At 45.4% G+C, this 12395-nt stretch overlaps 3 protein-coding genes across 3 annotated transcripts; 2 read left to right on the top strand and 1 right to left on the bottom strand.

Moving 5' to 3' along the window:
- The first annotated feature begins 2261 nt into the window (after window positions 1–2261).
- On the top strand, window positions 2262–4412 carry ONS95_006681 (uncharacterized protein). The gene is made up of 3 exons (XM_058500153.1): window positions 2262–2577; window positions 2826–2924; window positions 2974–4412. Exons 2-3 carry the CDS (start codon window positions 2861–2863, stop codon window positions 4083–4085), a joined length of 1176 nt encoding a protein of 391 aa, XP_058349988.1. The 5' UTR covers window positions 2262–2577; window positions 2826–2860; the 3' UTR covers window positions 4086–4412.
- Window positions 4413–6392, bottom strand: OTU1 (ubiquitin-specific protease otu1). Its single transcript, XM_058500152.1, has 4 exons — window positions 5608–6392; window positions 5282–5553; window positions 4929–5230; window positions 4413–4865 (listed from the first exon to the last, which is right to left on the bottom strand). Exons 1-4 carry the CDS (start codon window positions 6026–6028, stop codon window positions 4844–4846), a joined length of 1017 nt encoding a protein of 338 aa, XP_058349987.1. The 5' UTR covers window positions 6029–6392; the 3' UTR covers window positions 4413–4843.
- Window positions 6393–6788: 396 nt separating this feature from the next.
- Window positions 6789–10615, top strand: ONS95_006679 (uncharacterized protein). Its single transcript, XM_058500151.1, has 5 exons — window positions 6789–6845; window positions 6903–7005; window positions 7061–8491; window positions 8555–10525; window positions 10575–10615. The coding sequence occupies exons 1-4, from the start codon at window positions 6802–6804 to the stop codon at window positions 9554–9556; spliced, it is 2580 nt and encodes an 859-aa protein (XP_058349986.1). The 5' UTR covers window positions 6789–6801; the 3' UTR covers window positions 9557–10525; window positions 10575–10615.
- Window positions 10616–12395: the final 1780 nt, after the last annotated feature.

Below are 12395 nucleotides of genomic sequence, written 5' to 3'. Positions count from 1 at the left end.
GTTTTTGTGCCGGCTAATGTCATCTGCAGGTCCGAAAGAGGGTCAGGGGCAGGTATCTTACCAAAGTTTTCCTGGCGTATGTGGTCTCTCATCCAGAGGAAGGAAACTGCTTTTGCATTTCAAGCAAGAGAGCGTTCACAACGTGTCGGATGGCAAACTCGGTCGACAAAATTCAAGCAACCAAGAGCCCTTTACTGAACTAAGGCGTGCTTTCGGACAGCTCGAACGAGCCCTGAGAAACTTGGCTAAGTGGCAATGGGCTGGCCTCATCATATATTGTATTTAGGGTGCTCGCTGGCATACACGCGCCCGCGTATTCTGGATTTGTCGCTGCGACGGGGTCTGAAATGTTGCCAACCCAGCCGGTGAATAGGCAGAGCCGTCACTGTCTATTCGCGTGCAGTGCGACCATGAGACAAACTCGGAGGATGGGATGGTTTGGGATGGATGTGTACTTACTGTTGCTTTCTGTTGATGTTATTTTCGGAATGTGTTATTAGCTACTAGCTTGAACCTGTTGGTGTCGATGTCAATGAAGGTACGAGCGAGGCGATCACCATGACAATTTTGTTCGCAACATAAATTACCTAGGCTGAAGCAAGATAACTGCGGGTGCTGGTGCTGTGCTAAGGTATTATTGCTTGTCGCCTCGATGGTGGTAAGTTCGTAAGGTACTTCCGTACTCGCGCTGGTCGCGGCGGGGTGAGCGGTTCATCTGGTTTCCGCCGCCAAGGCCAGAACAGGGCCTCGAGAGGGCACCATCTCGTGTCGCAGCTGGAGCACCATGAAACCCCCGGACTGGCCAATACCTCCTTCGTTACGAAGGACTTCTGCCCAGCAAAGGAGCATACTGCACTGTACTTGTATTTGAGTCCGTATTGGCGATGCGCTGTCAGACCCTCCTGTCCCATTCCATCACTCTGCAAGTCACCAGAAGAAGGGAGCTGGGCTGTGCAGCCAGGCCAGCCAAGCGACGAAAGGGTGCAAGGTGCTGCGTGCTGGTCTCTCCCTCTTCACTCGTACCCCGTTCCTGTTGCACATGCATGTCCGGGCGAGCCGGGATAGCAGGAGTAGCAGTAGTGGGAAGAGAGGGGAAGGAGGGAGGGGCGAGGCGAGGCGCGCCAAATTCAGGAACAACAGACAGGAGCCGAGCAGGGAGCACACAGGCAGGGATCCGGATGCCCTGCCGAGCCTGCCTGCCAGCCTCCCTGCCCAGTACCCATGCATCCCCTCGATCCCGTAAGTTCGTAACCCGTACCTGAAGCCATCCCTGCTTGGTCAACCCACCCGAGCCACCCGAGCCAGCCACGCCCACAGACAGACAGACAGACAGACCCCAGACCTACTGTATCAGTCCGTAGGTAGGTACGGAGTATCCCCAAGGTAACTTGTAAACCTACTGTACTGTACTGTGCTGTAGTCTGTATGAGGTGACTGTACAACAGAGGTGGAGGTACTCGTAGGCTCGTAGGTAGGCAGGTACGTAGGGTACCCTAAAGGCTACCGGTACCTGGCCTACGAACCCCTGTCACCGTCCGCTCTGCCGCTCTGCCCTGCCAAGCTCCGGCCAAGGATGCCTTGAAAATCCAGATTTTGACAGATTTGCCTACCTACAACGGGAGGTATCGCTGCGGCGCGCCAGTAATCCTGGAAATATCGTCAAATTATCTACGATAAGTACAGCACCACCACAAGCCTTGATGGATGATGCCATACAAGGATTCGCGATCCTTCATATTGCCGCTTTCCAGCTGGACATAGTGCGAAGAAAAGACTGTCTTACTAGAATAGCTCCCTCACGGCGCTACGATGATGTGAAGATTCATACCTACCTCCGTAACTTCCGACACTCGAAGGTACTTTAAGGTACGAGGACTAATCCTCCGCAGTGCTGCTGCTCTGGCTTCAGCCTGTCTATCTACGGGTAAGGGATGTTTCTTTGTAGATTTAAACCGCCCTTGCCCTTCTACAGTAGTAGTAAATTAAATTACCTACCTCCGTACCAAGTCCCACTCTGGATAGAGATGGGAGGTCTGCCCTGTTCTCCACCCCACCATCACCAGCCCAGAAGGTCCAGTCTCCTACCTGTACTGTAAGGTAGGCCCTGCATGCAGGTGGTCTCTGCAGTCCGCGTACCTGCTCTCCACACCTCCGCCCCACCCTGACCTGCTCTGCCAGGCCCTGCCCAGATCCCTGTGCCGGTCAGAATCTCTCCTACAAGAAGACCGGCTCTCGCTCCGCGCTTCAGCATTCCACCGTCCGAGTACTGTTCTCATCCTTGCCTTGCCTTCCTTGGACGCCTGACTACACATGGTCTTGACGACGTGCCAAAGTCTATCTTCATCTTCATCTTCTATCCTTCTCCCAGGTGGATCGACGACTCCTTGCTTCGCTGACTGACTGACTCCCTTTCTTCCTTCCTTTGATCTTCTCTCCATCAGAAAGAACATCCGACTCACTCCTTCTTTGATCACAACTCTCGTCAGTCTGAAGCATTCCTTTCATTCCCCATCCAGTTTACCTTCTGCATTCCTTCTTGACAGTCCTCCACTGCCCCAGTTGGCATTCATTCCTTAGGTATGTCGTTGGCCTGGTCGCGTCAGACATTGCTTCTGCATCATTGTTATTGTTGTGGTTGTTGTGAATCGTTCCTTCCCCCCACCCCCCGAAAGTCTCGTAGAATTCAGTCGCTGCTCCGCATAAGGAACTTATATCTCTTGACTCTGTACCTTTGTCCAACTCTTGAGCAACGAAATCTCCAGCACGGATTCTTTTGGAGTCTTCTGAACCACTTCGACTTGACACTAACCGCTGGTCGGTTACAGACCCCAAAACTCGCAATTCCAATCTTTACGCCAAAATGAAGTATTCCACTTTCATTGCAGCACTTCCGCTGCTTGGACTCGCTACTGCACAACCTCATCGTAAGCTGTGCGCCGTGTCTGGCCAGGGCATATAACTAACCTGAACCAGGACGTCGCCATGCTCACGAGCATAAGTTGGCCAAGAAGGATGGCGATGTGGTCGTTGCCGTTGTCAATACCATCTATGCAGAGGCTACAGACTCTCCACAGGTCATTGTCTATGTCGACCAGGACGGCAAGCCAGTTTCTACTGCCACTGAAGGAGTCGCTCCAGTTCAGACGCCTGCACCAGCAGCTCCTGTTGCACCAGCCCCAGCAGCCATTCAAGTCGCCCCCGCTGTTGAAAACGCTCCTGCCGCTGCAAAACCAGCCAAGACAACCGCCTCTCCAGCATCTACTCCAACATACTCTACCGGAGACGACACTGGCTTCGGACTCGTCTACTCGCCGTACAAAGCTAGTGGCGCGTGCAAGTCGCTCAGCGAAGTCCAGGAGGACTTCAAGTCCATCTCCACCGAGTACAAGCTCATCCGAACATACGGGACTGATTGTGAGCAAGTCTCCAATGTCCTTACGGTTGTTAAGGCACGCAAGATCAAGCTTTTCGCTGGAATTTTCGACATCAATAACCTTGCCTCGCAGGTTGATACTATCGTGAAAGCTGCCAATGGTGACTGGAGCAATTTTGATACGATCTCTGTCGGCAACGAACTGGTCAACTCTGGGGCAGCTGACGCTCCTACCGTCGTTAAGGCTATCGGGACTGTTCGTGGGCTTCTGAAGGCCGCTGGTTATACTGGCCATGTTGTCGCTGTTGATACTCTGGTGGCATCACGTGATAATCCTTCGATCTGCGATGCCTCGGATTATTGCGCTGTCAACTGTCATCCATACTTTGACGGTAAAGTTGCTGCTGCGGACTCTGGAAATTTCCTGATAACTCAGATACCTACTCTACAAGAGAAGCTAGCCAACAAGAACCAGAAGATTGTTGTGACCGAGACCGGTTGGCCATGGAAGGGTATTTCTAATGGAGCTGCCGTCGCATCGATCCCAAATCAAGCCGCTGCTATCAGCTCCATTAAGAAGTCTTTTGCCTTGAACCCAGAGTCGGTCATTTTCTTCACGGCATATAACGACATGTGGAAGCAGAACACGCGTTTACAGTTTGAAGCCGAGCAATTCTGGGGTATGGGTGGAACCAATGCTCCTTCTGGTTAGATGCGTTAAAAGATGGAGAAATTCCAGCACACCTCAAATATCTAGAGCTCATTCTTGTTCGGGGTCGTGTTTTGATTTTCGTGTGGCTGAGATGGCGTTTGGTACTGAGAGAGGCGGGAATGAAATACGGGGTTGAGTTATGGATTGATTACATAAGATGGACATGTCCTTATTGTGTGATGTTAACTTTCTGGGAAGGCGGAAATTAGGGGACGATTCTTCTTCTTCATTCTCACCAGACCAATTTTGGTCGCCTTCTTGTACGTACTTTTACTAGTGGTTTTTTGACTACCTTTCCAATCAATTATCTGCCCACAGGCATGCACATGACCTTGAGAATAATAAGCGACGGAGAAACAACAAACACGGATAGATGTGGGTAACTTTCCAGACTCTGCAGGCACTTTGACTACCTAGGTACCGTAAGCAACTCAGTAACAGACTGACCGTCACTCTACGGAGAATATATATAAAAAAAATAAAAATAAAAATTGCATCACGGCTAATGCTATGCAATAAAGGGAGTACCACTGGAGCGCATGCTGCTCTATGGAATGCATGGACGTCGGTGATGAATTGTGCAATGAAAAGGAGGGCGACTACTCTTTGCTTCGGGGAAAATGAGATCCCTCTAATGTCTCGTACTATGTTGCTTTGTCGTGCTGTTCTAGACCCAGCCCAGATTTCGTAGACCATGTATACCATAACACAACGGGGGAAGGCGTCATTCAGCAGCTGCCTTGTTAACATGGATATTTTCAAGTCGGTAACTCAGCCATACTTTGGGGAACAGTAGTCAGTATTTCCATTTTAGCATATGAAAAGGTATCAAGAATTACTCACTCATAATGTCCAAATTGTTGGGCATGCCCACTCGCCTGGCCTTCCCCGTAGACGATGGCACCACACTTGTTACACTTGATTGCCATCCCACCAGTATCTGTAAAGTAATGCTTTGCTTGTAGCTTCTTGCACAGTTCCAAAGCCCCTTGTAGGATCTCATCGTCGTCTGTCCCCCATACCTTTGTATCGAACTCTGGATCTGTTGTCATCGGACTCTCAGCAATGGTATCGTAGTGGATACCAGAGTACACGAGTATACATCGTGTCAGAGCATCTTCGTTGAATCTATCTATCCTTAGAGACTACTTTGTATTAGCCTGCTCTCTCTTGACTCAGATAAACGGTGAGCATACCTGAACGTCAATACTGCAGACCTCAACTCCAAAGTAATTCGCTAGTATCCCCATCTCAATAGCTCCTCCCCATGCATCAAGAGTCTGTATCCATCTGCAATAATCATCCGGCTCCTGTTCTAGAACGACCTTGGAGTATGTTTCCGGTTCTGACTGGATAGCTGTGGCTATGATGGATCGAAGCTCTGTCATGCTTTGGTCGTCTCCTGGAAGAACTGCTGTGCCAAATGCTCGGAAGAGGCAGCTGTTATCGTCCGGCATTACTCGAAGAACTGAAGATATTAGTATAAAGAGATACAGATGTCTCCATATCTTCTATCGCCTACCAACAGTAGTGCCTCTACCTGGCATTATTAACTCCGGGACGTCTCCCTCCATGCCTTGCCTCTTCAGTGCGACAAGTTTGCTTTCACTGGATTTTGGAGCAGCTCCGTCCGAACCCTGCCCCGGTATTTGCACCGAGGAAACACCCTGTGTACCTGCCTGTCTGTTTCCTCTATCTACGGGCGCATCATCCTTTTGGCTAATCGTAAGCTGTTCACCATCCAGCTTCACGCCCAGCTTGCTCAATGGTAATAAGTTATCGCTTTCTTGCAACGATAGCGGTTTCGGGGGATATCCATACTTTGTGTCGAATCGAGAAATGGAGGTTTTCTCTGTGATTTGGGATATTAAGTCTCCGATTGTTGCATCGTCCGGGAGGGTGATGGTGAAAGCTCCTGCAGGTGCTCGAACTCGAGTTCGCATGGTTGTGGTGGGGTAGTATGCTGCCTTTTAGAAATGGAGGTCCCGTTCAAAGTGTGCAGGTTGGGAAAATGCAGTCTATGTATGATATTCGAAACTTCGGATGGTCAATTCTGTAATGTACAGTGAATAATTAAGCTGATCAAAAGTGAACTTCTTAGAGTGAAAGCAATATGCCAGCCAGTATAAGCAGGTAGCTCTTGCAAGACACAAAGCTTCCCTGGATAACCGATCAGTAACGAGAAGGCATTTCACTGCCAGAGCAGACTCAAGAGGAGAAGAAAATTACCAGCAATCAATGTCAATGATGTCAACCTATATGTAATAGGTAGGATTTGGATCTGCTATTAACTGAAATAAGTAAACTATCTGTGCATCGTTCTCTGCCTGGGGCCCTGCAGATTTGAGGGGTGTTGAAGGGAATGCTGCTTAGTCATCAATTTATGCCCCTTCAGATCGCGTTGTAGCGGACGCCAACTTCTCAACATCCACATTGCGCCGACGTCGCATTGCCGACCATAACAAGGTGCAATCTCTTTGGCACTCTCGAGATGTCATCGCAACCACCAGAAGATACTGCGCCAGCAGTAGAGCCCAAGATCGAAACGAACGTAAAGGCTGAGGAGGCAGTCTTCAACAACAATGCGACACTCGCAGAACCATCGCCCAATCCCGAAGCACTTACTTCTTCTGGCTCTGCTCCAGCTTTTCTACCTCCACCTACACCAACGAAAGAGATGGCGGCTGGTGGACTCACAAAGAAAGATTACGAGACCATGAATGGGATCCTACATCGCCTGACAAATTATCGTGACGGAGAGTACGTGACGCGCATTCCTGCTCTTATCATTGTCCTTACTAACAAGGCTTTAAACAGTGGCCGTGAGATTTCTGGCAGCTTCCAACGTGTTGTCAGCAAGAGAGCACTGCCAGACTACTATGAGATCATCAAGGAGCCTGTTGCGTTCAGCACTCTCAGAGTAGGTCGAACACATTCCAGCCTTCGCGCATAAGCTGCTTACTCACGCGAGACAGGCCAAAATATCCAAGAAACAATACAACAATTTTAAAGAGTACATTCGAGACTTTGCTCTTATCTGCCATAATGCCCAGGTCTATAACCGACCCTCCGCTCTCGTCTACAACGACGCAGTGGCTCTCCGAAGCTTGTTCAAGGCTGAGCTGCAGAAAATAGTGGACGACATGACCATTACTGCTGAAGTTGCCGAATTACCAGACCTTGGAGAAATTCCTGAAGTTGAAGATTCCCCGCCACCTCTGCCTGAAGATGAGGAGCAAGAGCTTGACGACGAAGATGATGAAGACGAAGATGAAGAGGACGATGATGACTCGGATGACGATCGCCCGCGGCGGAACCGAAAGAAGAGCAGGAGGTCATCTGCAACCGTGAAGCGCGATGGCAAGGGAGAAGATGGTGGAAGGGACGACCCCGAATATCAAAAGAAGCGTGGCCGTCCACCAAAGGTTCACACCCCCATGGAGGCACGAATCAACTCTGTTTTGAAGGGTTTACGGAAATTCAAACATTCTGGCAGCGGGGACCTCAAGATCCTCCCCTTTGAGAGGTTGCCGGACAAATCCCAGATGCCAGAGTACTACCAGGAGATCAAGAACCCCATTGCGATGGATTTAATCAAGAAGAAGGCGAAGAGGAAGAAGTATCACTCTGTGGACCAGGCGCTGAAAGATTTGGAACTCATGTTTGAGAACGCCAAAATTTACAATGTGGAGGACAGCCAGGTTTATAAGGATGCTGTTGATCTCCAGAAGGAAGCTAGAATTCTGGCGGAGCAGGAGAAGCAGAAGCCTGATAGCGATTTCGTCGACGATGATGGTCGGCTTCCAGTACCTGAAATTCTCTACAACAATGAGCTATGGAAAGTAGGAGACTGGATTCATCTGGCGAACCCCAACGACGTAACTAAGCCGATTGTGGCCCAAATTTATCGCACCTGGCAAGACCCCAAAGGAGAGAAGTGGATCAACGCCTGCTGGTACTACCGGCCCGAGCAAACAGTTCATCGCTTTGAAAAACACTTTTTCGAGAATGAAGTCGTCAAGACTGGGCAGTACCGAGACCACAAAATTGAAGAGGTTGTTGATCGTTGCTTTGTGATGTTCTTCACTCGGTTCAACAAAGGTCGACCCAGGGGATTTCCACTGGATAAGGAAGTCTATGTCTGCGAAGCACGGTACAATGAAGAGAAGTTCAAGCTGAACAAGATCAAGACATGGGCCAGTTGTGTTCCAGATGAAGTCAGAGACAAGGACTACGAAATGGACCTATTTGACGTTCCGAGGAAGATGAAGAAGGTACCTAGTCCCATTAAGCATCTTCTCAGAGAGGATGCCAAAGATGACGACCCTCTTCCCAAACCCACATGGGGTGCTCCGAATGCGCCACCGATCGTTGGCGCTGTTCACAGACGCCCTCGAGAGTCGAACGTAAGTGTACATACTCATTGTCGCAGGCAAGCGGCCGAGGAATAAAGGGCTAATAAAGCGCAGGAATCTCCACCCCCTGAGCCAACTCCATCGCCCCCTCCTCCTTCGCCCGAACCGGTTCGCCGCCCAATAACAAGCGACCGCCTGCAGTATGATAGAGCAGACTCGGCAATGTCTGGAAATGCCTCGAACCCTCCTCTTCCGTCGCCATTGGCGAACCAGAGTATACCTCAAACTCCCTACGGCCAGCAATTCGTTCCGGCTCGGCCCTCAGCATCCCCAGCTCCCATGAACCATCAAAACTCTTATGGCTCACATAGTTCGGTCTCTCACTCTAATGTGTCTCAGACGCCTCAATACCAGCCTCAGGGTCCCTATCAGAAAAACTCTACTACGTCCACACCCATAACGCATCAACCAAATCCTCTTGCCACTTACAACCATTATCAGGGCAGCAGCACTGCTGCACGACCAGCGGTACCAGTCTCTAGTCTACATACTGCTCATGCGATATATCACCCACCACGACCGATCGAAGTCTACACGCTACCTGAGATGGCTCACAATGCCATTCCAGCTGATATCCGAGCTCAGTTCCACCATGATGAATATGGCAGAATCATCTTCTACACAACACCCCCGCTAGATGTGAATCCCATCCCCCAGGAGAAGCAGGATCTGGGCCACAGTCTCAGATATCTTGCCGACAAGGCCCGTCGCAAGGAGGAAGATGATAAGAAACGTAAGGCTCGGGCGGCTTGTTTGGAGATCACTGCGGGAGAAAATTTAAAGAAAATTAAGACGAGCGCCGAGGAAAGAGGTAGCTCGATATTCTCTCGGAAGCTCGAGGCACTGAATAAGTGGAACAGAGACATGGAGAGGGGAACAGATGACATGTACAGGCAGTTGTATGGTGACAACTGGAAGGAGGCTCGCGATATTGATATTGCCAACTTAGCTGTCCAACAAGAGCAGACATTTGGGAAGGAACAGGAACTTGATCTTATTCGGAAGAAGCGTGAGGGAAATAAGGAGGTTAAGATTGAGGGATTCAAGTGGATTTGATACCTCGTGCTAGGCTTGCGAGATCTTGATTTGCGAGATCCTAATTTGCTCTATTTGTAATGTACGTATATGGCTTCCTGGAAATTTGGAGGGGCGTTGGGCGAGTCGACGGTCGCGGATACCAATAAGATTTCTTGAAAGTTGCCAACGGCAAGTGCTATGGTTTTCTTCGCTTCGCTAAGACACCGTTGTTGTTCCAAGTTGTATTCTCGTCCTGCGGCAGAAGCAAGAGTTTTATGCTCTGCGATCTCCTTCGAAAGTCTTTCACAGAATTGCTAATAAAGCTATCGAGCCTCCACAGCAATTGCCCCCGGAGGGCCAGCAGAACGTCACCTCGTAGGAGCTTTAATCGACACTGTCGACTGTTCAGCGTTTCAGGCGCTGATGCTGCCCTGTGCTAAGATATGCCTCTTCTAGTCTTCCCCGGGTTCCTAGCTGTACTTATCATGACCAGTGGGCTTGGATTGCTATCTGCCTACGGATATGAAGCTCCCAGCCTCAAGAATGCCAATAGCTCGCACCAGAAGGCGGAGCGATGTGCAAGACACCTTGTGCTGACAAGTTCACTAGGTCCGCACTTTTCTTTGGAGCATCTTCACAATTCCGTACTAGCTTTAATTGGCAGATGATCATTTGTTTATTCTTCGAGTCGTTTCGGGCTCTGTGGATATGGCAGGAGCGTATAGCTTGAGGTTACGGAGGAAGGTCTCGCTGGGGGAGAGATATTTACCGCTGTTCATTGATGGCTGTGCAAATCTGTATTTAATAATACATCCGTGAGCAGAGAAGCGAGATAAGTACGCGCAAGCCCGATTTGGCTAAACCTGGAAAGATAACACCTACGGATCTTAGGTGTGAAGTGTGCTCTAGGCTTGAGGTCAGAGTTTAGTGCGTACTATAACGCTTACCTTATAAAAGGCCAAAGTTATATTATAATAATAGTCTTATCTATTAAAATATTAAGTAAAGGTAATTAATATTTATTTAAAATATAATTATAATAAACTAATTATAATAGGTGAATTATATAAATAAGACGAATATTATAAGACTATAAGGCTAAAGTTATATAATAAACTTAGGATTAGTTTAGTTTATTAGTAGCTATATTTCTCTTACTTATTCTTAAAGCTTCTTAAGAACTTCTTTCTTTTATTATCTTTTCTACTTTATACTATATTATAACTACTAATAAATATTTATTATATTATTATATTAGAAAAAACTAACTTTACTTATAAAAACCTTAATATCTACTTTAATCAAATTCCTTAAGTATTTTCTAAGTATAATTAAGTTATATCTTTAGTTTTTTCTTTTTTATTTTACTTCTTATATTTTATTATTTTCTTAAGTACTTTTAAATATAATTAAGTTATATCTATAACTTAAGTATTATTTCTTACTTTTTACTTCTATATTTATATTTTCTTATAAGCAATCTTAATCTTTTCTAAAAAGTAAATAAAATATAATATAATACTTTTCTTATAATTAATCTTATTACTTCTTTAATATTAAAGAAAAGAAATCCGCTTTTAAACTCTTTTTTATTTATATTATACTTTATCCTCTTAAGCGGTAGTTCAGTAACGCCTTTTAGCGCCTTAGTAGTTAGAATCCTTACTAAAAATCAAGAGTATTTAAAGAATCGCTATAACGCTTCTATTATTTATTATAATACTAAGTAAAGTAATTACTATCTTTATAAAATATAACCTTATAAACTTTATAGCTAAACATTAAGGCTTTTTATATCTAGATCCTTAATTAGTTAAAGGGAGATTAATAGAAAGCTCTTTTAGAACTTTCTTTTATACTTACTAAGATACCTCTTCTTTTATATATATTATATAATTCCCTTTAACCTAAAATCGCTTTAATATATACTTAGTTACTTAAGAAAGCTCCTTAGGGTCTTTAATAATAGATATTAAAGATAATTTATGTTTTCTATAATTTTCCTTAGTAAATCTGAAATATTCTTTAAGAACTTCTATTTAGAACTTAGTTTAATTAACTTATTTACTCTTCGGAAGTACTTAAGAGTAGAAACTGAGTTTATAAGTATTTATAAGAGCTATATCTAAGAGCTATATAGTTAAGGCTTAATAGCTACTTTTTTAATAAAGCTTTTTAAGAGTATCTAGCCTCTTAAGTTAATTTCCTTAGTCTATACTTCTTATTTAGTAATTATATTTATCTCTAAACTTAGGAATCGTAAGTATAGCTTAAGGATTTAATCTAAAGAGCTTCTAAGCGGTTTTTATAATAAAGAAAGGTTTAAAGAAGCGTTTATAAAGCCTCTTTACTATATTCTATCTATTAGAAAAAGTAGATATAGAAAAGACTAAAGTATTATCTTTCTATACTATTAAATTAATTAAGTTATTCTTAGTTACTTCTGTAAAGAGATAGCTCTAAGGAATCTAATCTTTCCTTTTATCTTTTACTTTTATATCTCTAAATTACTTTAAAATACTAGATTTTATAATATATATACTAGTAGTACTCTAACTATATTCTCTACTATATTTTAAGAGCTTAGTAGTTATAAATAAGTTATCTAAATAAAGTAGGAACCTTTTACCTTTATCTGAAAGCTTCTCTATAAGGTAGATATAAATAGCGGATAATAAATTACTACTAAAAATTATAAAGTAAGAGATATTCTAAGAGCTTTTAGATATATCCGGATTCGATAATTTCTTCTCTTTTCTATAGAAAACCTAATTTAAAAAGTAGCTCTTCTAAGTTAAGACTTATATCTTATAACCTTAGGTAATTAGTTTACTAAGAATCTTTAGCGTATTAAAGGAATAACCTTAGAACTGAACTA

The sequence above is a fragment of the Cadophora gregata genome, assembly GCF_030347475.1.
Source record: "Cadophora gregata isolate MNR1 chromosome Unknown scaffold_18, whole genome shotgun sequence".
NCBI classification, from domain to species: Eukaryota; Fungi; Ascomycota; class Leotiomycetes; order Helotiales; family Ploettnerulaceae; genus Cadophora; species Cadophora gregata.
Note: the sequence above shows the minus strand (reverse complement) of the source record. Positions and strands in the feature narration are given on the sequence as shown.

Excerpts from the sequence above, each read along its gene's own strand:
- ONS95_006681 (XM_058500153.1), top strand. The coding sequence starts at position 2,861 with ATGAAGTATTCCACTTTCATTGCAGCACTTCCGCTGCTTGGACTCGCT. Across the intron at positions 2,925-2,973 it reads CGCTACTGCACAACCTCATC|GACGTCGCCATGCTCACGAG; the intron begins GTAAGCTGTGCG and ends AACCTGAACCAG.
- ONS95_006679 (XM_058500151.1), top strand. The coding sequence starts at position 6,802 with ATGAATGGGATCCTACATCGCCTGACAAATTATCGTGACGGAGA. Across the intron at positions 6,846-6,902 it reads ACAAATTATCGTGACGGAGA|TGGCCGTGAGATTTCTGGCA; the intron begins GTACGTGACGCG and ends GGCTTTAAACAG. Across the intron at positions 8,492-8,554 it reads GACGCCCTCGAGAGTCGAAC|GAATCTCCACCCCCTGAGCC; the intron begins GTAAGTGTACAT and ends AATAAAGCGCAG.
- OTU1 (XM_058500152.1), bottom strand. The coding sequence starts at position 6,028 with ATGCGAACTCGAGTTCGAGCACCTGCAGGAGCTTTCACCATCACCCTC. Across the intron at positions 5,554-5,607 it reads AGGTAGAGGCACTACTGTTG|TTCTTCGAGTAATGCCGGAC; the intron begins GTAGGCGATAGA and ends TAATATCTTCAG. Across the intron at positions 5,231-5,281 it reads TCTGCAGTATTGACGTTCAG|TCTCTAAGGATAGATAGATT; the intron begins GTATGCTCACCG and ends AATACAAAGTAG.